The sequence below is a fragment of the Aquarana catesbeiana genome, unplaced genomic scaffold (genome assembly GCF_042186555.1).
Source record: "Aquarana catesbeiana isolate 2022-GZ unplaced genomic scaffold, ASM4218655v1 unanchor233, whole genome shotgun sequence".
NCBI lineage: Eukaryota > Metazoa > Chordata > Amphibia > Anura > Ranidae > Aquarana > Aquarana catesbeiana.
In genome coordinates, this window is record NW_027362661.1 from 1,254,106 (window position 1) to 1,279,374 (window position 25,269).

At 44.7% G+C, this 25,269-nt stretch overlaps 2 protein-coding genes across 2 annotated transcripts in view; one reads left to right on the top strand and one right to left on the bottom strand.

The window, feature by feature from the left end:
* Nucleotides 1-25,269, bottom strand: part of LOC141121836 (uncharacterized) — a 963,509-nt gene that overhangs the window by 12,579 nt on the left and 925,661 nt on the right. The window contains exons 16-17 of the mRNA XM_073611566.1: nucleotides 17,964-17,990; nucleotides 9,503-9,699 (exon numbers count right to left, since the gene is read on the bottom strand). Of these exons, the coding sequence (XP_073467667.1) occupies nucleotides 9,503-9,699; nucleotides 17,964-17,990 (224 nt within the window). The remainder of the gene's footprint in view (nucleotides 1-9,502; nucleotides 9,700-17,963; nucleotides 17,991-25,269) is intronic.
* The window catches only part of LOC141121879 (uncharacterized), a 173,439-nt gene that overhangs the window by 683 nt on the left and 147,487 nt on the right, over nucleotides 1-25,269 (top strand). The gene's annotated exons all lie outside the window — the stretch shown is intronic.

Here is a 25,269-nt window from a genome sequence, read left to right on the forward strand (position 1 = left end):
TTCTCATTTGTCTCTGAGCTCCTTCTTGCTATTCCTCATCCTGCCTGTTGTTTCCTTGGATTGATTTTCTGTGTAATGACCCCGGCTTCATCTCTTGGATGCGCTCGTCTGTTGCTTGTCCTGACCTTTATCCTGATTCCTGGATCTCCTCCTCATCTCTCCTCCATATCCTCTTACACAGATTTTCTGCACACCTGCAGTGATCCTGGGGGGTGGAAACTTGGCACCAGAACTCAGCAAAATCCATTCCCACCATTAGGAGCTTTGGAGAAAATTGTCTGGTATTTACACTCCATTCCTCCGCACATCACCTGATCACATGAGAGCTTACTTTCACAGATTCCTGACAGATTTCTGTATGGTAAAGGTCAAAGTTCACTCTTCAGTTTAGGAGAGGTAGGACACACCCAGGAACAATGATTTGGTTTGCATGGAAGGCTCATATAGAGGACCCCTCAAATCTCCCCATCTAAATGTCCCTCCATCCAGAGTCTATATATCCTATGACATCACACTGATCTCACAGCTCCTCCTACCACTGTCTCCCCAACCAGAGCTAGAGAATCCTATGAGATCACACTGACCTCACAGCTTCTCCTCCCAGTGTTCCTCCATCAAGAGTCAGAGGATCCTATGATCCTCCATCTGACGCTCATAGGCCACTAAAAGAGGGCAAGCAGGCTCTGTGTCTACAGTCAACAGTGCTGGTTGTGAACATGGTGCATCCTCTGCAGGTGGCCGTGGGGCATACTTGTCCTTTTTTTTCTGCTGGCCGTGTTATTGAGCCATGCAGAAAAGTTGGTGGAGTGGATAACAAAGCCATCCTCATCCTCCTCATCTGTCACCCAGGCTCAGAGTAGTTTCCCTTCCGATGCAGCTGCAAAGGCGGCCTATTCCACCGGCTCCTTGTCCACAGTCACTTCTTCCGTAGCCCCACAATTATGCATGGAGGAGTCCCCCCAAACTATTCGACCACAGTGTTGGGTACATGCTGCTGGAGGTTGCGCAGTGATTAGAAGTCTCCAATGTTGGTTACCAGGTTGAGGAAAGGGAGTAACGTGAGCATAGAGAGAGGGGTTGCCCAAGAAGGACAAGAAACTGGCAGTCATGTTTCCTCAGCCACAGCATACTGCCAAGATTGCTCCAGTGACGAGGAGGGAGGGGATGATGAGGTCACTGACTCTACTTGGGTTCCTGATAGAAGAGAGGAGGAGGAGGCACAACTCCAACGAGGCAGGATGTTCTCTAGGGGGCAGCTTAGGGGCAGCCAATCTACTGCATCACACCGCAGAGCTCCACAGGTGCAGGGCGCTGCTGACTCCCCATTGATTTTGAAAAGTTCCTTGGTGTGGGCCTTTTTTGACACGTACAGCAGATCGCACTGCTGCTGTTTGCAACCTATGTCTGAAGCCGTTTAAGCGTGGCCAGAACAGCAGCCGCTTGGGCACCACATGCTTGACCAGACATATGACGACCTCCCATGCAGTCCGTTGGCAACAGCACTTGAAAGACCCACATCAAAGAAAAAGGCAGACTTCTCCTTGCTCTTCATCTGGGATCTCCAACCCCACTATACCTCCAGTCCTCTCAAAAACCTGCACTGAGAGGAATGAAGGTATAGCAATAGGTGTCCCAAGTTTCTTTCACGGCGCACTGGGTAATTCTGCTGGCAGCTGGGAAGGATGCAGGGCAGGGTTCAGTATTGTTGGAGCTTGTTCCATCACCACGACTCCAAAATGCTAGTGGTGATTCTGCCACAGCTCTATCCTCCAACCCCTCCTCTTCTTCTTCCTCTATGGCCTCTTCTGCAGATTTGTCCTCTGCACCAGCGGTGCTCCTTAAGCTTTCAAGGGCCTATGCAAGCACTCAGGCAAAAAGATGCCATGCGGTGCTTGAGTCAGTCTGCTTAGGGGACAGGAGCCACATTGGGGCAGAGATTCTGTCAGCTCTGCAGGGGCAGGCTCAGAGGTGGTTGACCCCATGCCAGCTTCAGCCAGGAATGGTTGTATACGACAATGGCACCAACCTTCTCTCAGCCCTCCGACAGGGACATTTGACCCATGTTTGGCACATGTCCTGAATTTGGTGGTGCAGCGCTTCTTGAGCAGGTACCCAGGCTTATAGGATCTCCTGAGGCAGGCTAGAAAAGTCTGTTGTCATTTCCGTCGGTCATACAATGCCAGTGCTCGGCTGGCTGACATTCAAAGGGAATGCAACCTGCCCACCAACCGCCTCATTTGTGACATGCCCACCAGGTGGAACTCCACATTGGCAATGCTGCAGCAGCTGCACACACAGCAGAGGGCCATCAATGAGTACCTGTGTGAGTATGGCACCAGGACATGGTCAGGGGAGCTTGGCTTCTTTTTCACCACCCCAGTGGCTACTGATCAAGGATGCATGCACTGCTCTGTCACCATTTGAGGAGGCCACGAGGATGGTGAGCAGTGACAATGCATGCATCAGTGATACTGTCACTCTTGTCTTCCTGTTGGAGCACACGCTTCGTGGAATAATGGACAGGGCACTTGAGGCAGAACAGCGGGACGAAGAGGAGGACTTCCTTACCTCTCAAGGCCCCCTTTATCCAGATAGTATTCCTGCAGGCCTGCCAAACACACACAGGAAGAAGAGGAGGAGGATTGTGTCAGCATGGATTTGGAGGATAACACTCAGCAGCAGTCTTCAAGGGATGGTTTTCAGTCCCCAGAAACCCAAGGAGTTGTACGTGGCTGGGAGGAGGTTGTTACGGATCATGTGATCCTTAGTGACCCAGAGGACTCAGAATCGAATTCCTCTCAAACTTACGCTGCATGGCCTCCTTGATTCTGAAAAGCCCGCGAAAGGACCCTAGGATTCATGGTATCAAGGAGAGGGATCGTTACTGTCTGGCAACCCTTCTCAATCCATGTTACAAGGGTAAGGTTGCAGAAGTCATTCTGCCTTCGCAGAGGATGAAACATCTTCAAGAGGCCATGAAGAAAGGTTTGTGCAATGCGTTTCCAGACCCTGGAAGGTTACAATTTCCTGGTGCTGGACGTGTTGCTGAGGCTTCATTCAGTCAGAGGAAGAGCGGTGGAGAAGGTGGCCAGCTGACTGATGCCTTTAGACAATTTTTCAGTCCTCAGCACCAAGGTCTGATCGGTTCAAGCAACCATCGCCAGCGTCTGCATTACATGGTGCAGGAATATTTAGGGGTAAGAGCAGACTTGAAGACCTTTCCAACAGACCATCCACTGGGTTACTGGGTCTTGAGGATGGACCACTGGCCAGAACTTGCTCAATATGCAATTGAGCTACTGGCCTGTCCTGCATCCAGCGTTCTTTCTGAACGCACATTCAGTGCTGCTGGAGGGTTTGTAACGGATCATAGAGTGCGCCTGTCCACAGACTCCGTTGATAGGCTCACATTCATAAAAATGAATCAGTCTTGGATCAGCAGCAGCTATCAAGCACCTGATGCTGATGTAACTGATTGATTTTTCTATGGATGTGGGATCCCTTGAAGACTGCCTATGCTGAGTGACTATCCTATTCCTCCTCAATCTTTATGATGCTAGCTTCCAACAATATTTTTGGTTAAGAGCACCACCACCACCAAAGGCCCAATTTTTCTGCCCCTGTTTAACAGGGGCATGCAATTACAATTTTTGATATAGTATTTCACAGCAGGGCTCGTTCCTGCGCTCACCAAGAGTAACTGTGAGGGGTTACAGTGTTCTGGTACCACCAACACCTAAGGCCCAATTTTCTGCAGAGTATATAGGGCAGGCTGTATAGTATATATACACTTCTGTTCGGAGTATATAGTGCCTGGGGGCCCCCCATGCCATTTTTAAAAAAAAATTGGGTGCAGGGTTTCCCTTAATATCTATACCAGACCCAAAGAGCCTAGTAATGGGCTGGGGGGGAGGGGAACCCATGCCATTTTTCTCAATGATTTTCATCTATATTGCCGGGACCCGACAATACATTACAGCTGCAAGCAGTGTTAAATGACTTTTTTTCCTTTAGAAATGTCATTTTGCTGTGGTATTGTTGTAAACACGGGAAAACTGCTCCACTTTACAGGCATACTATGGACAGTCCTCAGACATGATCTTTAAAGGAATATTTCATTTTTATTGTTTCACTTTAAGCATTATTAAAATCACTGCTTCTGAAAAAACGGCCATTTTTAAAACTTTTTTTTGCATTGATACATGTCCCCTGGGGCAGGACCCAGGTCCCCAAACACTTTTTGCATATAAGCCTTTAAAATGAGCACTTTTGATTTTTCATGTCCCATAGACTTTCACGGTGTTCGCGTGTTCGAACTAATTTTTTGCATGTTCGCATGTTCTGCTGGGTGTTCGGCTCATCCCTACCATTCACTATATCTGGTCTCCCTAGGACCCTGCAGTCACTATATCTGGTCACCCCAGGACCCTGCAGTCACTATATTTGGTCTCCCCAGGACCCTGCAATCACTATATCCGGTCTCCCCAGGACCCTGCATTCACTATATCTTGTCTCCCCAGGACTCTGCAGTCACTATATATGGTCTCCCACAGTACGCAGAACATGGAAATACAATTATATTAGTAAATATAAACTTCTAAATAGCTTTTCTCAGCAGCAGTATATAGCAATCTATGTGACTTCTATCAGCGTCTGGTTAAAGCTTGTAGGAGGAGTTTTTATTATCCTCTGACTGTCCTATGAAGCTGCAGGACCTCTGACCCTCTGTCTGGACAGTGCTGATTGGCCCTGTGCTGATCACATACACCCTCCCAAAAACTCTCTAGCAATACACACCAACCTGAGCATGTGCAGTTTGTCCCCTAGCTTTGGTTCTATCAGCAGATGGATTGGGACAGTGAAAGAAGGTAAGGATCAGAGAAGACAGGATCTAACAGTTTTTTTTACACAATGCGGAGGAATAACCCCTTAGGTTCCACAGTGAGTATATCAAGCATGCTTTACTACATATACAGACTGATTGAACTGTTGTAGGTTTAGTAACACTTTAATATTACTGCAGCGCATCACATTCACTTTATATTTTTTGCTTATTTATGTATGGAATACACATATTTGTGATTGCAGCAGCTGAATTAGCACTGTCATTTTTTTTATTACATCAAACTTTTATTGGAAGCACACTGTGTTTTTTCCCGAATATACATTTTAAAATTAACTTATGTTCTTCAATGTCTACTCTACTAATATGTGCATGAGTATGATCTCAGGTATTCCTATAAAGTCATGTCTGATGAAGGAGACTAAGAAGTCTATTTATAAAAAAAATCTATTAGACAAATGTGACAATCTTTCATCCAGCCGTTATAAATTCTGGACATCGTTTAACACAGTGATTTCCTATGACCATCAGCTCCATCTAGTGGACATAATGGTGTATTTTTCCTGAAATACCTCAATCAGGAAAAATAGCAAAATACTGCATTATGGCCACTAGATGGAGACAAGGAAAACAGTGTATAAAATGAAATCTGACCAAAACTCGTCACAGCTGGGTGAATGCTGGTCACATTTGTTCAACTTTTTTTTTTTAAATAAACCTCAAAGTGTTTGTGAAAGCTTACACCACAAAATGTACTCAGCCAATGAAAGGTAATGACTCCATTTTTATTTTTCTACTGCTATCAATGGCCAACACGGTACAACACTTCATCCATGTCTTTGGTGATCTCTGATCTCCTTATGAACTGTTATATGATGAAGATCAGCCATGGAGTATATCTGAGGTGTATATCAGGGTGTGCTTCTTCCCCACATGAGAGCTGTGATGTCCAGCAACATTCATATAGAAGACATTTCCCACACTCAAGGCACTAATACACCTCAAGGGTTGTGTTGGATCCCAGATGTACAGGATGACAGGTCTTCAGTGAGGAACAATTCCCTCAGGACAGGAATATGGCTTCTCCCCTGTGTGAGATCTCTGATGTTTGTAAAGATTGGACATGTCTGAAAAACATTTCCCGCACTCAGGACAGGAATACGGCTTCTCCCCCGTGTGAGATCGCTGATGTTTGTAAAGATCAGACTTCCGTGAAAAGCATTTTCCACACTCAACACAGGAATACGGCTTCTCCACCCGTGTGAGATCTCTGATGTATGGAAAGAACGAACTTGTCTGAAAAACATTTCCCACACTCAGCACAGGAACACGGCTTCTCCCCCGTGTGAGATCTCTGATGTTTGGAAAGACCGGATTTCTCTGAAAAAAAATTGCCGCACTCAGGACAGGAATACAGCTTCTCACCTGTGTGAGATCTTATATGCACATTGAGTTGAGATTTAAAAAAGAAACACTTCCCGCACTCAGGACAGGAATGTGGCTTCTTTGCTGCGTGATTTCTTTTATGCCTATTAAGTTTGGATTTAGAATGGAAACACTTCCCACACTCAGTACATGAAAACCTCTCATCTGTTGGAAGGACGGCACCGTCCCTCACAGTCTGAGGTTCCTCAGGATAAGAGGAATACGATGGTCCATCTACACTGTGTGGTGCCGGATGGACATTGGAGGTAGCCGGGTTTTCTCCTGGACTATACTGTGTGATGTCCTCATCTTCTACTTTACAGTATGGAGACAAAGTGAGACAATCCTCTGAGGTTTTCCTCATCTCTTGTCCATCTACTAAAATAGAAATAAAAAGATTATTACTAGACATGAGCAGATTGGTTCCCCTAAACCAGGACTCCGCCCACATCAGACAGCTTTGTCTCTGAGGATCTTACAATTCCACCTTAAAGGTAACTGGTAAATGGGTCCTCTGATCTCCTACCAGTTCATTTCTTTATTCATGGGCCTTAGTCAGAGAGTGAGGAAACAACGAGAACTGTCTTTTATAGGAGTGGCAGTGATGAGGGGATTATAGGACGAGTTACCCCACTCCCTCCATCACTCATTGCCATCTTCTAAACACAAGAAGTCCTGCACTTCCTTATTTGGTTCATTATTTAGTCATGAATAACAGCGGGGCTGAGCCCCACCAGAGGTCAGAGAGTGAGGATGGGGGGAGAACAACCAAGATGAAGACTGGACTGATCCTGAAGACCACCATCATTGGGTTATTGACTCCTCCCTCCCGTGTCTTATTAAACTCTGTGAAAAAGTTTTATCCCTATTGTGGGGTCACCAGTACAGTATTTGTAAATTGAAATCATATCCCCTCTCAAGCGTCTCTTCTCCTGAGAGAATAAGTTCAGTGCTCGCAACCTTTCCTCATAACTAATATCCTCCAGACCCTTTATTAGCTTTGTTGCCCTTCTTTGTACTAGCTCCATTTCCAGTACATCCTTCCTGAGGACTGGTGCCCAGAACTAGACAGCATACTCTAGGTGCAGCCGGACCAGAGTCTTGTAGAGCGGGAGAATTATTGTTTTATCTCTGGAGTTGATCCCCTTTTTAATGCATCCCAATATTCTGTTTGCTTTGTTAGCAGCAGCTTGACATTGCATGTTATTGCTGAGCCTACTAGGACCCCCAGGTCCTTTTCCATCCTAGATTCCCCCAGAGGTTCACCTCCTAGCGAGTAGATTGCATTCATATTTTTGCTACCCAAATGCATTATTTTAAAATTTTCTACATTAAACCTCATTTGCCATGTAGTTGCCCACCCCATTCATTTGTTCAGATCTTCTTGCAAGGTTTCCACATCCTGCAGAGGTTATTGCCCTGCTTAGCTTAGTGTCCGCAAATACAGAGATTGAGCTGTTTACCCCATCCTCCAGGTCATTTATGAACAAATGAAACAGAATTGGTCCCAGCACAGAACCCTGGGGGACCCCACTACCCACCCCTGACTATTCCGAGTACTCCCCATTTATCACCACCCTCTGAACTCGCCCTTGTAGCCAGTTTTCAATCCATGTACTCACCCTATGATCCATGCCAACGGACCTTACTTATACAGTAAACGTTTATGGGGAACTGTGTCAAATGCTTTTGCAAAATCCAGATACACCACGTCTACGTGCCTTCCTTTATCTAGATGGCAGCTCACCTCCTCATAGAAGGTTAATAGATTGGTTTGGCAAGAATGATTCTTCATGAATCCATGCTGATTACTGCTAATGATACGGTTTTCATTACTAAAGTCTTGTATATAGTCCCTTATCATCCCCTCCAAGAGCTTGCATACTATTGATGTTAGGCTAACTGGTCTGTATTTCCCAGGGATGTATTTTGTCCCTTTTTAATTATTTGTGCTACATTGGCTTTTCTGACATGTTCCCGACCACCACACTTTATACACAGGGCTGTATATGACATGTTCCTGACCACTGCACTCTGTACACAAGACTGTATATAACATGTCCCTGACCACTGCACTCTATATACACAGGGCTGTATATGACATGTTCCTGACCACTGCACTCTATAGACAGGGCTGTATATGACATGTTCCTGACCACTGCACTCTATACACAGGGCTGTATATGGCATGCTCATGACCACTGCACTCTATACACAGGGCTGTATATGACATGTTCCTGACCAGTGTACTCTATAAACAGGGCTGTATATGACATGTTCCTGACCACTGCACTCTATACACAGGACTGTATATGACATGTTCCTGACCACTGCACTCTATACACAGGGCTATATATGACATGTTCCTGACCACTGCACTCTATACACAGGACTGTATAACATGTTCCTGACCACTGCACTCTATATTTTGAGGGTTTAGTTTGGATTTTGCACAGAATGGGAACATCAAGATTATCTTTGAACTCATAAATCCATAAGTAAGATCGCAGTCATCAGTATGAAAACATGCCTAAGGGGTCTATTTATAGAAAATTTGTTGGATGAATGTGACGAGCATTTGCCCAGCAGTGATATATTTGGGCTATAATTTTATTAACACAGTGGTCATAATGAGGTAATTTTTTTAAATGCCTCTATCAGTAAAAAAAGCATCATACAGCATTATGGCCACTAGATGGAGCCAATTATCATAGAAAATACATCTGATAATTGTCATGGCTGGGCAAATACATGTCACATTCATTCAACTTTTTTTTCTTCAAAATAGAACTCTAAGCGTTTGTGAAAGCTTACACCACAAAATGTACTCAACCAATGATAGGCAATGACTCCATTTTTATTATTCTACTTCTATCAATGGCCAACACTGTACAACACTTCATCCATGTCTTTGGTGATTTCTGATCTCCTTATGAACTGTTTATTAGATGATGAAGATCAGCCATGGAGTATATCTGAGGTGTATATCAGGGTGTGCTTCTTCCCCACATGAGAGCTGTGATGTCCAGCAACAATCATATAGAAAACATTTCCCACACTCAAGGCACTAATACACCTGGAGGGTTGCGTTGGGATACCTGATGTACAGGAAGACAGGACTTTAGTGAGGAACAATTCCCTCACTTAGAACAGGAAAGGGGCTTCTCCCCGTGTGAGATCTCCGATGTGTGGAAAGATTGGACTTCAAGGAAAAACATTTCCCACACTCAGGACAGGAATATGGCTTTTCACCCTTGTGAGATTTTTGATGTATGTAAAGAGTGGACTTCCTTGAAAAGCATTTCCCGCACTCAGGACAGTTATATGGCTTCTCCCCTGTGTGAGATCTCTGATGTGTGTAGAGACTGGACTTCTGTGAAAAACATTTCCCGCACTCAGGACAAGTATGGGGCTTCTCCCCCGTGTGAGATCTCTGATGTCTGTAAAGACTGGACTTCTGTGAAAAACATTTCCTGCACTCAGGACAGGAAAATGGCTTCTCCCCCGTGGGTTCCTCAGGATAAGAGGAATATGATGGTCCATCTACACTGTGTGCTGCCGGATAGACTTTTGAGGTAGCCGGGTTTTTTCCTGGACTATTTTCTATTTTACAGTCTGGAGACAAAGTAAGACAATCCTCTGAGGTTTTCCTCATCTCCCGTCCATGTACTAAAATAGAAATAAAAAGATTATTAGTAGACATAAGCAGATTGTTTCCCCTAAACCAGGACTCCGACCCACATCAGGCAGCTTTGTCTCTGAAATTCTCATAATTCCACCCTCAAGGTAACTAGTAAATGAGTCCTCTAAACTCCTACCAGTTCATTTCTTTATTCATGGACCTTAGAGAGTAAGCAAACAACGAGAACTGTCTTTTATAGGAGTGACAGTGATGAGGGGATTATAGGACGAGTGTCTCCACCCCCTCTATCTCTCATTGCCATCTTCCCCCCCGGAAGACGTCAACCTATGATGAAACGCGTAGGGTAGATGATGTCCTGCCGTCACCTTGATCAGGGAATCCCTGAAGGATGGGTGTTGTGTATGTGCCAGTCTGTGTTTTTGTTTTAAGGCATTTTAAACATTTACTTGATGTAAGTGCAACCTTTAATAGCTTTTATAATAAAGTGGTAACATTTTTACCCTATGTGGAGCTCTTTTTTTGTTCTGGGATGACCGTATGACACCGTTGTCAGGAGGACTTATGTAGGCACCTATGAGGATTCATAGGCATGTAAAGGCCCTGGCTGGTTATCAAGCCAAAGCCTGATTGACCTCCTGTAATACAAGGTCAATAGTAGCTGGTAAGCAAGCATTTTTGCATTTGAGGATTCTTTGCTTATTGTGGTGGATACCAATGATATCCAATAAAAAATCTTTCCACTTCAGCACTTGCCCTACTCTGGACCAATCAGTGAGCAGTGTCAGTGGAGTAGAGATGAGCCAAACAACCCCCTGCTCAGTTTGCAGCAGAATTTTTAAACATCATAAAAGTTCGGAACCAAATAACAAAACCCCATTGAAGTCTATGGGACCCAAACTGGAAAAATCAAAAGTGACTATTTTGACGGCTTATATGCAAATAATTGGACATACAGTACAATGGTTATGGGGGTCTGGGTACTGCCATGGGAAACATGTATCAATGAAAAAAAAAAGTTTGTACAAAACATCATTTTTAAATGAGCAGTAATTTACTGATGCTTAAAGTGAAACCATCAAAATGATAAATAACAATAAAAATGAAAAATTCCTTTAAATATAGTGTCTGGGGGTCCCTTTAGTCTGCCTGTAAAGTGGCACATCTGTACCATGTATAGAACCTGGCTGCAGCAATAATGACATTTATAAAGCCAAAAAAAATTAATTTTCCATTCAAGCTTTCTTTATTTTGTAAACAACAGCTTTGGGAGCCAGTGTGTATAATGAGGCCACAATTTTGTGCACTCGGAACAAGATTAGAGATTTTTTTAGATAAATTTTGGTGTCTCCTTCCCAGACTTTGGATAGAAGTAACAGATTCATAAAAATTGAGTGTCGGAGCCTTTACACAGTAACCCTATAGAGGTACTCTTGATGGAAGCAAGAATTGGCCTTGCTGTCAAAAATTGCAATGATATGCACCTTTCAAACAGGTGTGGAAAAATTGATCCTTGGGTGTTAATTGTACCCATGAAACCAACACCAAAATATTTCTTCAAGATGAAATCAACACCCACAAAGCTAAGCTTCATAGATTCAAGATCCAGAAAGCACTTAATCAGCGACATCGGCATCAGAGGCTTGATGGCTGCTGCTAATCCAGTAAAAAAAATTATGAAAATTCATTTTGATAAACGTCAGCCAGTCCACAGAGTCTGTGGACAGACGTGCTCTCTTATCTGTCACAAAACCTCCGGCAGCACTGAATGCCCATTCGGAAAGCCCACTGGATGCAGGGCAGCCCAGCAGCTCAGTTGCATACTGAGCAAGTTCTGGCCAGCGGTCTATTCTCATGACCCAGTAACCCAGTGGATCACCAACTGGAAAGCTCTCCATATCTGTGTTCGATCCTAGATAATCTCCCACCATATGATGAAGATGCTGTGAATGGGATGTGGAAGCTGACAGCCCTGGGCGCTGAGGACTAAAAACATTTTGAAAGGCATCACTGAGGCGGCCCCCCTTCTCCACAGCTCCTCTCTTGACCAACAGAACCTCAAAACTACATTTTCCATCACACTGTAACCTACCAGAGTCAGAAAAGGCATTACATAAACTCCTCTTTAAGGTGTCCCCAAGAGATTTCATCTTCTGCTCCCTCTGTGGGGATGGAATGAGTTACAAGACTTTCCAATTGTAAAGGTGGTCAAGGAGGGTTGCTAACCAATATTGATCCTTCTTCTTGATGCCACGTATTCTCGGTTCCCTACACAGGCTTTAAAGAATGAGGGGACCCATGCATTGCAAGTTTGCGGAGGCATGAGAAGCAGACACCTCAGGGTCACTGAGGATTATCAAGAACTGCCTCCTCCTAGTCACATACTACTCCCAAGGATTCTTGGGATGGAAAACCATCTGTTAAGGGTTCACATATGTCTTTCTCTGCTTCAATGCCTCCAAAGCTGCCAGAATCCTCCTCTTTCTCCTGCTGCTCTGCCTTGAGTGACCTGTCCAAAATGCCACGCTGAGTTTCCTCCAGCAGGAACACAACAGACACAACAGGCATTGTGTCACTGATGAATGCATTGTCACGGCTCACCATGCTTGTGGCCTCCTCAAATGGTAACGGTACATGCATCCATTATCAGCAGCCATTGGTGTGGTAAAAAAAAGCAGAGCCTGCATCACCCTGTCGTTGTGCCATACTCACACAAGTACTAGTAAATGGTCCTCTGCTAAATGTGCTGCCGCTGTAGCATTGCCAAAGTCGAGTACCGCCTGGTGGGCATATCACAAATCAGGCATTTACAGGCAGCTGGAATTCCCACTGAATTTCAGCCACCCGAGCCCTGGCTGTGTATGACAGCCTGAAGTGGCTACAGATTCTGGCCTGCTTTAGCAGATCTTTCAACCCTGGATACCTATTTAGGAAACTCTGAAACACCAAATTGAGGATATGTGCCAGGCATGGCACATGTGTCAACTTTCCCTAAGGGCGGACAGAAGCTTTGTGCCATTTTTCACACAAATTTCACATATTTCACACCACCATTTCTGGCTCCAGCTGGTATGCTGTGAACCACCTCTGGGCCTGCCCCTGCAGAGCTGCCAGAATATCTGCTCCAGTGTGACTCCTGTGCCATAGACAGACCAGCTTAAGCACTGCATGGCACCTTTTAGCCTGACTGATTGAATTGCCCCTTGAACACTTAGGGGTACTTGTAGTTCATGGGACAATTCAGCAGAGGAGGGAATGGAGGAGGGGGAGGAGCTGACAAATCCTGCATCATCTCCGCTAGCTGTATGGAGATGCGGTGGCACATCAAGCTGCAGCACTGAGCCCTGTCTTGTATCCTTCCGAATTGCAAGCAGAGTTAACCAGTGTGCTGTGAATGAAATATATCATCCCTGACCATGCTTGCTGGACCACCTGTCAGCAATAACGTGGACCTTGCGGATGACTGCCTTGCCCAACGATGCCACAACATTGCCCTCCATGTGATGTTTGAGAGCTGGAATAGCCTTGCATTAAAAAAAATAGCAACTGGGAACCTGCCATTGTGGTAAAGCACATTCTGCAAATTCATGGAAGGGGGCAGAATCCACCAGATGGAAAGGCAGGAGTTGAAAAGCCAGCAGCTTTCACAAGCTTGAAGTTAGACCCAGGGCATGTGGGTGACAGTTGATGGAGCAGAGAAATTTTGCCTGCTGTAGTCTACAGCTGGTGGTGTGCTACTGGCAGACATGCTGCAAGGACCTGGGAAACCCTGCGCTATACTATAATCTTTGTCGGTGGAGGCTGCTGAGAGGTCATGAGGTATAGCGGGGGTAGACTGGAAAGGTGAGGAGTGAGAAGGAGTAGAATTGCGTCCCTTTTGTGTGACTTTCAGGTGCTCTTGCCAATGAGCTGAGTGGTGGGAGGTTAAATGCCTTGTCAAGTATGTGGTGTTCAAATGGCTGCTGCTTTTGCCACGCTTGATGTGCTTGAGGCAAAGTTTGCAAATTGCAACAGTGCGATCGGCTGCACATGTGCTAAAAAAGGCCCAGACAGCTGAGCTGTGGGAAGTTGGCCGGAATATAACATCTCCACAATGTGATGGAATAGGGTGGCTGCTCTCTACTCTTCAATGACGGCTGTCTCGTTGGGGATGTACCTCACCCTCATTTTCCTCCTCTGCTCTATTCGGCACCCAAGTCACGTCAGTGACCTCATTATCATCATCCCCTCCATCCTCATTATCACTGGAGACAATGTGGCAATACACTGTGGCTGGGGTACCATGACTGCCAATTTGTGTACCAGTGTTCTCCTCTCTCTGTAGGCTCATGTTCCTTCCTTCCTCAACCTCAGAACCAACATCTGAATCAAGTAATGGCTGTGCATCGTCAAGGAGCAAGTGGCTGATGCTGTGTTCAAATAACTCAGCTGACTCCTCCATGCCTGAGGCTGGGGCTATGGCAGGAGTAGCTGTGGACAAGGAGGCAAATCTGGCAACTGCAGTGGACTGCACACTAGTCTCTGCTTGGGTGACGGAGGATGAGGATGGTTTAGCAAGCCAGTTCACTATACTGCAGTAAAACTGCACTGACGCACTGCAATATACTGTGGTAAACGTGTACTAGCGCACTCAAATATACTGCATTAAACTTGCAGTAACGCACTGATATATATTGCTTTAAACATACAGTAACACACTGATATATACTGCGTGAAACATGCAGTAACGTACTGAAATATACTGCGTGAAACGTGCAGTAACAAACTCAAATATACTGCATTAATTGTGCACTAATGCACTCAAATATACTGGGTTAATTGTGCACTAATGCACTCAAATATACTGTGTTAATTGTGGAGTAATGCATTCAAATACACTGCGTTAAACATGCAGTAACGCAATCAAATATACTGCGTTAAACATACAGTAATGTACTGATATATAATGTGTTAAACATACAGTAACGCACTGATATATACTGCATTAAATGTGCAGTAACACTCTGATATATACTGCATTAAACGCGCAGTAACGCACTGATCAATGCTGCGTTAATGTGTAGTATCACACTGATATATACTGCATTAAATGTACAGTAACACACTGATATACTGCGTTAAATGTGCATTAACACACTGATATATACTGCAGGAAACCTGCCCTGACAAATTAAACTGATACTAAAGTAAAAATGAATGGTCACACTACACTCACACTGAACCATCACTAGATTTGCACTAAACTGATATTCTACACTGACAATAGAACACTAAAGCACACTAACTTTCTAGCAGCACTGAACAGAGACATGTTCTATCACCCTCCACGACAATATCACACTGCAAATGGCTGCTATGGAGAGAATATTTTTATAGTGTGGGGTGGGACTAAGAACAATGAGCCATGATTGAATAGAGCAGTGATGGCGAACCTTGGCACTCCAGATGTTTTGGAATAACATTTCCCATGATGCTCATGCACTCTGCAGTGCAGTTGAGCATCATGGGAAATGTAGTTGAAAAACATCTGGGTTGCCAAGGTTCGCCATCACTGGAATAGAGTCATCACTACTTTCTCCAATCATGGCTCTGACAGTGCTCTGTGCCCTGATTGGGCAAAGCTTTCAATGCTTCAGCCAATCAGAGCTTCCAATGCATTGTGCGTCAGCGCAGTGCATTGTGGTCATTCGGCGGGCCGAACACACGGCCGAACGCCCCGATAATTCGGTGTTCGTCAAGCGGGCGAACAGCCAATGTGGGGCTGAACTCATGCTTGGGCTGAACCGTTTACCCAACTCTACGGTGGAGGAATGTATATTGTGTGAATGACCCACCTGTGCTGATCTCTGTAGTAGTGTCTTCCTCTAAAATTAGCCTCATTATTTCATCCTCCTCCATAGACTGCTGGTCATAGCTCACATAAGTCTCTTCTTCTTTAACCTCAACTTTTATATCTATCAGATCTTCATCCTAAACCAAGAGAATGAGAGTGAATATCACCTGTAAATATAAGATCACATAAAAAATCCACTCATCAACTTTATGAGCACATGTTCTAGATGCTCTGTCCCACCAACCTTGTAATTTTGAGGGATGGTGTGACCTTCCTGTGTGGAATCCCGGGAATACAGAGGACGGGGACATCTCTCTGGTGGGTTCCTGGTATTAGGAGGCTCCATCATATCCTTGTGTCCTTCTGAAAACTCCTGCATCACTCCATATGTCTCATCCTCCTCTTTATACTCTTTTTTAACCACAATATTATAGTCCCCAAGGTTTCCACTCTAAATATGGAAAAATTACATCAACTGTAACAATGCAGATAATGTACGGATCCTAATGATACGATCAGTGATTGTTCCTCATCTATCTGATGATGAGGGACGGTGTGTGATCTTCCTGTGTGGAATTTTGGGAATACAGAGGACGGGGACATCTCTCTGGTAGGTTCCCATTACTGGATCCATCTGTAGGAAACACACACACTGACTGAATACATTGTTTCTATGTGTTTATCAGATGATGGGGGATCTAGGTGGAGCCTCTCCTTTACAATAAAGTCTCCTCTTACCCGGAGATGTGAGGAGCGGCTGATTGTCCATCATGAGATCCTTGTGCCCTTCTAAATACTCCCACTCCTCCATGGAGAAATAGACAGTGACATCCTGACACCTGATAGGAACCTGACACACACAATGATACAGTCACCATCCAGACACATCCCTTGTCTGTTACTGGATAATGTCCCAGAATTCCCATCGCCAGACCTGAGCTGCAACTCTCCCTACCAGTTCTCCATAGAACACTGAATTCAGTACAGTCGGGGTATAAGATTAATAATTCTAAGATAGAGGTTCTCTTTCAACATCCCTCCCACAACTCTGGCCACCTTACAATCCGCTTATTCGTATCACTAGTGTACCTGTTCCCTCAAATACCTGGGTATTCATGTGACACCCTGTCCTCATTATACTAAGCTAACTACCCCTCTTGTTTTCGAGATATACACTTATCCTTGAAACTATGTTATACTTACTGTATAATATCTCCTGGCTAGGGAGGGTGCATGTTCTTGAAATGTGGTTATTTCCCCTAAATCTTCTGTACCTATTTGAGACTCTCCTAGGCCAGGTCCTTCTTTTTCAGCTGAAATTGCTCCCATGATACTTTTGTTAAATGTATATGGCACCATAAGTCCCATCACATAGCACAATCTACTTTTCTTTCCCTTGGATCTAGGGGCGGTCTGGGAGTACCAAACCTGTTAAAATATTATGCCTCCCACCTCCGCACTTTTATGTCCTGGTCTGTCCATCACCCACCCAATTGTTGGTCTGAAAAAGAATTTGGACTTATCTACCCCACACACCCATTCTCTTTATTATGGTCAGCTGATTCCTCCATGTCCTCTCCACTGACACAATCCTCCTCCCCTATGCTATTTATGTTGTCCATATGGAAAAAATGTTATACACAGTATTTTCTTTCTTCACCATGTTCTCCCCTGCTTAACCTTTTGTATAATCCTTCAATCCCAGACTCCCTGTCCTATGGAAGAATCCTGCCCTGGGCTGAAACCAATAGATTTAAGTGGTTTCATTTTGGAGATCTGGTTACATGCAAACTCAGACCCTTTGGGGAATTCCACACTAAGCACCATATTACCTATAACCTCTTTTATTCTTATCTTCAATGTAAGCATTTTTTCTCCTCTCCCTCTTCATTATTTAGCTTTAGACCGCCCAATTAAATTCGAGCACATATGAATCCAAGGCTCACACCAACTACACCTCATATCCTCCATCTACAAACTATTACACAAGACTCTCCCGGTTTTATATGTGGAAGTGGACCTAAAATCCCCAACACCCTATCCCTGTGAAACCTTGGGAGAGAAGATGACTTCCAAATCCTCTAGACGTGTGGTATATAGGGAGAATGCATACAAAGATATGATGGACTGGTACAAGATGTCTGAGGTGCTCCACGCCACTAACCCTCATTTACCCGACTCCTGCTGGAGATGTGGCCAAGAAAAAAGGCTCTTTATTATACTTACTATGGACATGTCCTGATCTCCAGCTTTTTTGGCTTTTTTTTTACGTCCATGCTTTAAAAGTTCCTTGATGCCTCCTTGACTGACGACCCCATCCACTACCTTCTGGGTTTACCTTTTTTTTTATACATTTCTACACAATCATAGAAGTTGACCAATCATATCTTAAAAGCAGCTAGAAGAGCAATCTCTAGGTTTTGGCTTTCTACTTCTCCCCCCCACCCATCCCATAGCCAATTCCTCCGTGTAGAAGTCCAGCCTAAAAATTGCTACATCTATAGACATCCATGATCTAACACCAACCTAGCTAGCCCTGCAAAGAAGAAATCAGTATAAATACCTATTATGAAGCCGCTCCAGTCCGGTACCACACTGAGCTGTGGAGGCCGGTGCAGAAGAGGCAGCCGACAATGGAAGCCCCCTAGTAAGTCTATGGGTGACGTCACTTCCCATTTATTTCACAGCCGTAATTGGTTGTGTCCTCTGCAGAGCTTCCACCACTGGAGACCAGACCGGAGCGGCTTAAAAAAAGGTATGCATACTGATTTCCTCTTTACGGGGCTAGATAGGTTAGTGTTAGATCATGGATATCTGTAGATGTAGAGATTTTAGTGTTAGGCCTTCCACTTTAACTGACACACTGGATCTATTCCATAAAGTCCAGCACTTTAAGGGTTGCTCTGATTTATTTCAGTTTACTGCATATACTGTCTGGGTATGCTGTATATCTATTGGCTATTGCAAGCTGTACTATCTATATACCCTCTTCATGCTGTAATACCTATATACCCTCTTCATGCTGTAATACCTATATACCCTCTTCATGCTGTAATACCTATATACCCTCTTCATGCTGTAATATCTATATACCCTTTTCATGCTGTAATACCTATATACCCTTTTCATGCTGTTTGTGATGGTTGCGTAATTCAAGCCATTGACTATTCTCCTCTAATGTTTTGTGAAATACAATGGATGTAACTTCTTTATTTTTGTGAAATTCAATTAAAATACAGTTACAAAAAAGAATTCCCAGCACCGCTCACCTCTCCTGTCAGCAGCTCCGTCATCTTCTTGGTGACTTCTAGAATCTTCTGCATGTTGTGTCTCTCAGGTTTTAGGGAGTCACATGGAGGCACTGTGATGGTCATATGATCACCTGACTTCACAAGAGGAAATCTCTGTATTGAGGAACCAATAGGAATATCATGTTAGAATCCCAGAATCCTCCTCACCTCTCCGGTCAGGTCTGTGTTTTATTAATAGAGATAAGAATGATGTCATGTGACCTCCCAGAATCCTCCTCACCTCTCCGGTCAGCAGGTAGATGATCTCCAGGGTGAGGTTTAGTATCTTCTCCTCCATCCTCATTGGTGCCATCATTTGATCTATACAGGTCTCCTTGTAGACGGATAACTTTGGGAAATTTAAAGTAAGAATTATTTGGATGGTATTGGTCACACAATAATAGGATGTGGCTGTGAGGGGGTAATAGGAGGGTTGCTGCTCATTCAAGAACTACTGCCCCCATGGGAACACACTTAATTATTATTATTATTATTATTATACAGGAAAAGTACAGTTGTTAGGTGAGAACAGAATAAGCTTCTCTGAAAAGGAGGGTTTTCAGGGATCATTTAAAAGCGAACCGAGTAGGAGATAATCAGACAGATTAGAGTAGGGTGTGCCATAGGATGGGAGAACCACAGAAAAAGTCTTGAAGGTGAGCATGGGATGAGGTGATGAGGGAGCTAGAGAGCAGGAGGTCTTGGGAGGAATGAAGAGAATGATTTGGTTGATATTTTGAGAGAGACTAGGTTAGTGATGTAGCTGGGGCAGAGTTGCGGGTGGCTTTGTAAATTATTGTTAGTATTTTTAATTTTATTCGTTGGGTGAGTGGCAGCCAATGAAGGAATTAGCAGACGATGAGCGGTATGTAAGGTGGATGAGTCTGGCAGCAGCGTTCATGATGGACTGAAGGGGGGGATATCCTATGTAAAGGTAAGCCAATGAGTAAGGAGTTGCAGTAGTTGAGGTGAGAGATGACCAGGGAGTGGATTAGAAGCTTTGTGGTATCATTGGTTATGAAGGGGCATATCATGGATATGTAGTGTAGGTTGAGGCAGCAAGATTTGGACAGTGATCAGATGTGGGGCCGAAATGGTGGTTTAGAGTCCAGGATTACACCTATGTCAGAAACCATGAAATCAGACTAAGACAGAAGTAGTTAAATCACACTTGTTTAATAATAAAAGTAAATAGAACAAACGTAGTCAAAACATAGCCAGAGTTCAGGAACCATAGTCAGACAAGCCAAACGTCAGGGAGCCGGAGATGAGCGTAGTAAAACAGCAAGCAGGATCTGGAGCCAGAAGGGATATCAGCCAAGCAAGTCTTTTAACAGGAATGCAAGATTGCATCTCTGTGTTGTTGACTAAGGCGAAGGCAGAGATCCTCTGGGCTGGACGGCTTAAGTAGGCAGGACTGCCGAGCAGGATATCATCAACAGCTGTAACCTGAGAGATAGGAGCTGGCAATTAGCCGACAGCTGAGCGGCCAGCTCAGAGAAGGAAGGGCTGAGCCCAGCCCTGACAGTACCCCCTTCTCAATGACCCCTCTCCCTCGGAGGACCACCAGGCTTGAGGGGAAAACATCTACGGAAATCGCGGAGGAGGACAGGGGCATGTATGTCCGAGGATGAGACCCAAGAGCGTTCCTCCGGACTGTATCCCTTCCAATGCACCAGGTACTGTATGCACCCACGGAACCTACGGGAGTCAACAACGGACTGTACTTCATAGTCCTCATGGTTCTCAACCTGTACAGGGTGAGGACGTGGCACCGAGGTGGTAAAGCGGTTGCAGAACAAAGGTTTTAATAAGGAGACATGAAATACATTCGAAGTACGCATGTTAGAAGGAAGGTCTAATGCATAAGCCACTGGGTTAATCCTGCGAAGAATACGGAAAGGCCCAATAAACTGGGGTGCGAACTTCAGTGAGGGAACACGAAGTCGGAGGTTGCGAGATGACAGCCAGACCATGTCCCCAATCTGGTAAGAAGGCACGGGCAGGCATCTGCGGTCAGCATGGAGTCTGTACCTATCATTAGCATGTTGCAAAGTCCTCCTGGACTTGTGCCCAAGTGGAACGAAGACCACGGAGATGCTCCTCTAATGCAGGGATACTCTGCGGAACAAGTGAGTCAGGCAACATGGAAGGTTGGAAACCATAGTTCGCCATAAACGGGGACAATCGAGAAGCAGAATTCAAGGCCCTATTGTGAGCAAACTCTGCCCACGGTAATAGGTCTGACCAGTTGTTATGATGGTCAAAAATATAACAACATAGGAATTGCTCCAAGGACTGGTTGGCTCGTTCTGCGGCCCCATTAGACTGACGTAGAGGAAATAGCAAGCTGAATTCCCAACTGTGCACAAAAGGCTCGCCAGAACCGGGACACAAACTGACTACCCCTGTCCGAGACAATCGCCCATGTGAGCGAAAGATCTCTCGAGCAAAAATGGAAGCCAGTTCTTTAGAAGTGGGCAACTTCTTAAGTGGAATACAATGAGACCTGGTCAACCACCATAAGGATAACTGTGTTGCCCTGGGAGTTGGGTAACTCCACAATGAAATCCATAGACAGGTGGGTCCAGGACCTCTCTCCATTGGGTATGGGTTGTAGGAGGCCCACTGGAAGATGTAGTGGAGTCTTACTCTGAGCACACACGGAACAGGCAGCTACGAAGGTGGTTACATCAGCATGTAGACTAGGCCACCAGAATTGTTGGGAAATGGCCTTAGAGAGTTGATTCTTCCCAGGGTGGCCAGCAGCCTTGGGAGAATGGTAAGTCTGGAGCACGGCAGTACGGGGGACAAAGCAGAGGTCACAAGGTTGCTCAGGAGGAGCATGGACCTGAGCAGTAAGAATTTTGTCACACAAAGTAGAAGTGAGACTGGTGCGAACTGTAGCCAGAATAAGATCAGGAGGAATCGCAATAACCGGAACCGGCTCCAACTTGGAAGTGGAGGAAAATTGGCATGACAAGGCATCAGCCCTTACATTCTTAGTACCGGGTAAGAATGAGACTTTTTTTGAAAATTCTGTTTTTTGTTTCTTTCAGTATAGCATATAACAGTGGACGTGTCAATGGGACATTGTCCATATTAGGTCAACATGACCTATATCATCTAACTAACAAAGACCGACTGTCTAAAACCCCCCACCCTTCCTCCCAATTCCCCCCCTCCCTCCACCTACGAACCACAGCTCGACAAGAAAAAAGGATCCTTCGTTTTCCATCAAGATACTAAAGCTAGGACCCATGTAATTGTTCATATAACAATAGTCTCAACAGTAGTTCTTCTATAAGTATACCTTATAATATATGAGACCTCCAAGAGACTTATTCAGCTAATTACATCATCATTAGTCAGTATTCCACTTCCACTATCCTACTGTGGCACTAGAATTCTACGAGTGCCATACTTTATCAATTTTTTTCATACAGCCTCTAGCCTCATACGTAGCTTTGTAATAAGGTAACATGGAGTTTACTAGGCCCTTCCAGGAGGAGATACTCGGTGCCTCTGACTTTTTCCAGGCCAACAAAATAGCCTTCCTACCATAGAAAAGGAGTATATTTAACATCGTTCACATGGCACGTGTTGGTACTACATCATCCACCAGACCCAGCAAAAAAACCCTGACAGTCATTGGTATCGGTACTGATATTCATTCATGAATACAAGATGTGATACCATCCCAAAATCTTTGAATATGAGGGCAGTGCCAAAAAATGTGGTCAGCATCCGCAGGTGAGTGAGAACATCTACAACACTCTGCCGAAGCCCTGGGGAAGATCTTGTTCAGTCTAGCTGGGGTATAATAGCTTCTATGCAAAAATTTGAACTGGATAAGCCTGTCCCTTGCAGACACCAGATGTTTGAATGGTTGGGTCCATAGGTCATCCCAATCCTCCCCCATGCAAATCTGGAACCTCCGACTCCCATTTCTCTCTACATCTAGTGATCGCCAGTGGGGTTACCTTAAAAAACTCTTTATAAGTTATCGAGAGAGGCTTGGCCAAGTCCCCGTCCGCCAATAACGTCTCAAGAGACGAGGGCAGAGACTTCATCACCGCCTCTCGAAACTGCACCTGAAAGGCATGTCGAACCTGTAGAAACCTAAACAGATACGAAATAGGAAGGTCATGTCTTGATTGTAATTGGGAGAAGGTTAATAGCTCACCACAAAATGTTATATCCCCTAACGTTTTAATGCCTTTCACCGCCCAAATCATGGGGTCTGGTAGGTTGAAAAACTGTGGTAAGGCCGGGTTCATTCAAATGGGAGTTGAAGGTGACACCCCCCCCCCTATAACTAGGGCATGCCAATTTCACTGCTGTCGTCCATGCCTTAATAGTGGCTTTCATTGTTGACGTCAAAGGCAGTTCTGATCTGAGGCCCCTAAACAATGCAAACCGAAGAGTGTCATATGACCCTAGGTGGGCCGCCTCCAATACTGTAGCTGCATCCCCATCCTCAGCTATCAACCATCGACCATTTGTCCCGCTATATAATATTTATGCCAGTCAGGCAAAGCCAAGCCCCCTTGAGCCCCAGGTTCCTGCAGTACCTTAAGACCTATTCTTGGAGACTTGGGAGCCCATAGAAAAGATGAGATGATGCTATCCAGCTTCTGAAAGTATGATCTCGGAATCCAAACAGGTGCATGTCTCAAAAAGTATAGAATGACAGGGAGAAATTTCATTTTTAACAAACTTATGCGACCTATTAGGGATAACGGGAGTTTAGCCCAAGTTTGGACCTTTTGCTTTAATAATGATATTAATGGCAGCAAATTAAGGGACATATAATCCTGGACATTCACTGTAATTAGTACTCCCAAGTATTTCATGGACGAGACCCACTGGAGTGGGAGATTGGGATCCGCCCTCGCCTTGGCCTCTGTATCAATTGGCAAAATGGAAGACTTACCCCAATTTACTTTTAACCCAGAAAAGGTGGCAAAGTGATCAATAATTCCTAATGCTGCTCTTAAGGAGTCTTCTGGGTCATCAAGGAAAAATCAAAGGCCTTTTTAAAGTCTATAGAGACCACTACTCTAGTGCTGACAGAACTTGACTGAATTTGTAAGTGGGTGAAGAGTCTTCTTAGATTCGTGTCGGTCCACTTCCCCGGCATGAAGCCTGTTTGATCTATACTGACAATAGAGGGGAGTACCGCAGCCAACCTGAGGGCCAGTATCTTTGTAAAAAAAATTTAAACCATGTTTAGCAAAGCTATGGGCTGGTACGAAGCACACTCTTGTGGGTCCTTCCCTGATTTTAATAGAAGAACCATATAAGCCTCCAGCATAGAGTCAGGCAAGGTGTCACGCTCGTGACAATATTCTAATAGCAGGTTAATTCTAGGGGCCAGTACTTCAACATTAGCCTTATAGATGTCGGCAGGGAAGCCATCTGGCCCAGGGGCTTTATTCTGGGGGAATGCGAAGATCGCTTTCTCAATTTCCTTGGTCGTAGCCTAATCATGTCATTTTCTGAGAGTTTTGGTATTGGCAGGTCATCTAAAAGGGAGTCCAAGTCTGTGGGGTCATAGGATGGAATTGGGGAGTAAAGAGAATAGAACCTGACAAACTCTTGCATAATACACCCGGGTTCACTAATTCTTCCCCCCTGGTCTCTAATTACAGGAATGCTGGTAAGCAGATGGTAATCAGCAACCAGCATGGCCAGGAGTTTCCCCGTTTTTATTTAAGAATGAGACTTTAATTGAAACTTGACAAGAAAAGAGCCCATTGCGCCCTTCTGGGAGAGAGGCGTTTAGCCTCAGACAAGAATGTGAGATTCTTATGGTCAGTAAGAATGAAAACCAGCACAGTGGTACCTTCGAGGAGATGTCTCCATTCTTTCAGGGCTAAAATGATCGCCAACAGCTCTCTTTCACCAATCTGGTAATTGCACTGCGCAGGTGACAATTTCTTGGAAAAGCAGCCACAAGGATACAAAGCGCTCTGAGGTAGGACATTGAGACAGAAGGGTGCCAACTCCAGTCTCAGAAGCATCAACCTCAAGGATAAAAGGTAATGTAGGATCAGGATGTGCCAACACAGAAGCAGAAACAAAGGCAGCCTTGAGACTCTCAAAGGCCTTAACGGACTCCGGAGACCAACTCTGTGGGTTACCGTCCTTTCTGGTTATATCAGGGGCTTGACCAGAGATGAGAAGTTACGTTTAAACTTCTAATAATAGTTGGCAAAGCCCAGGAAACGCTGTA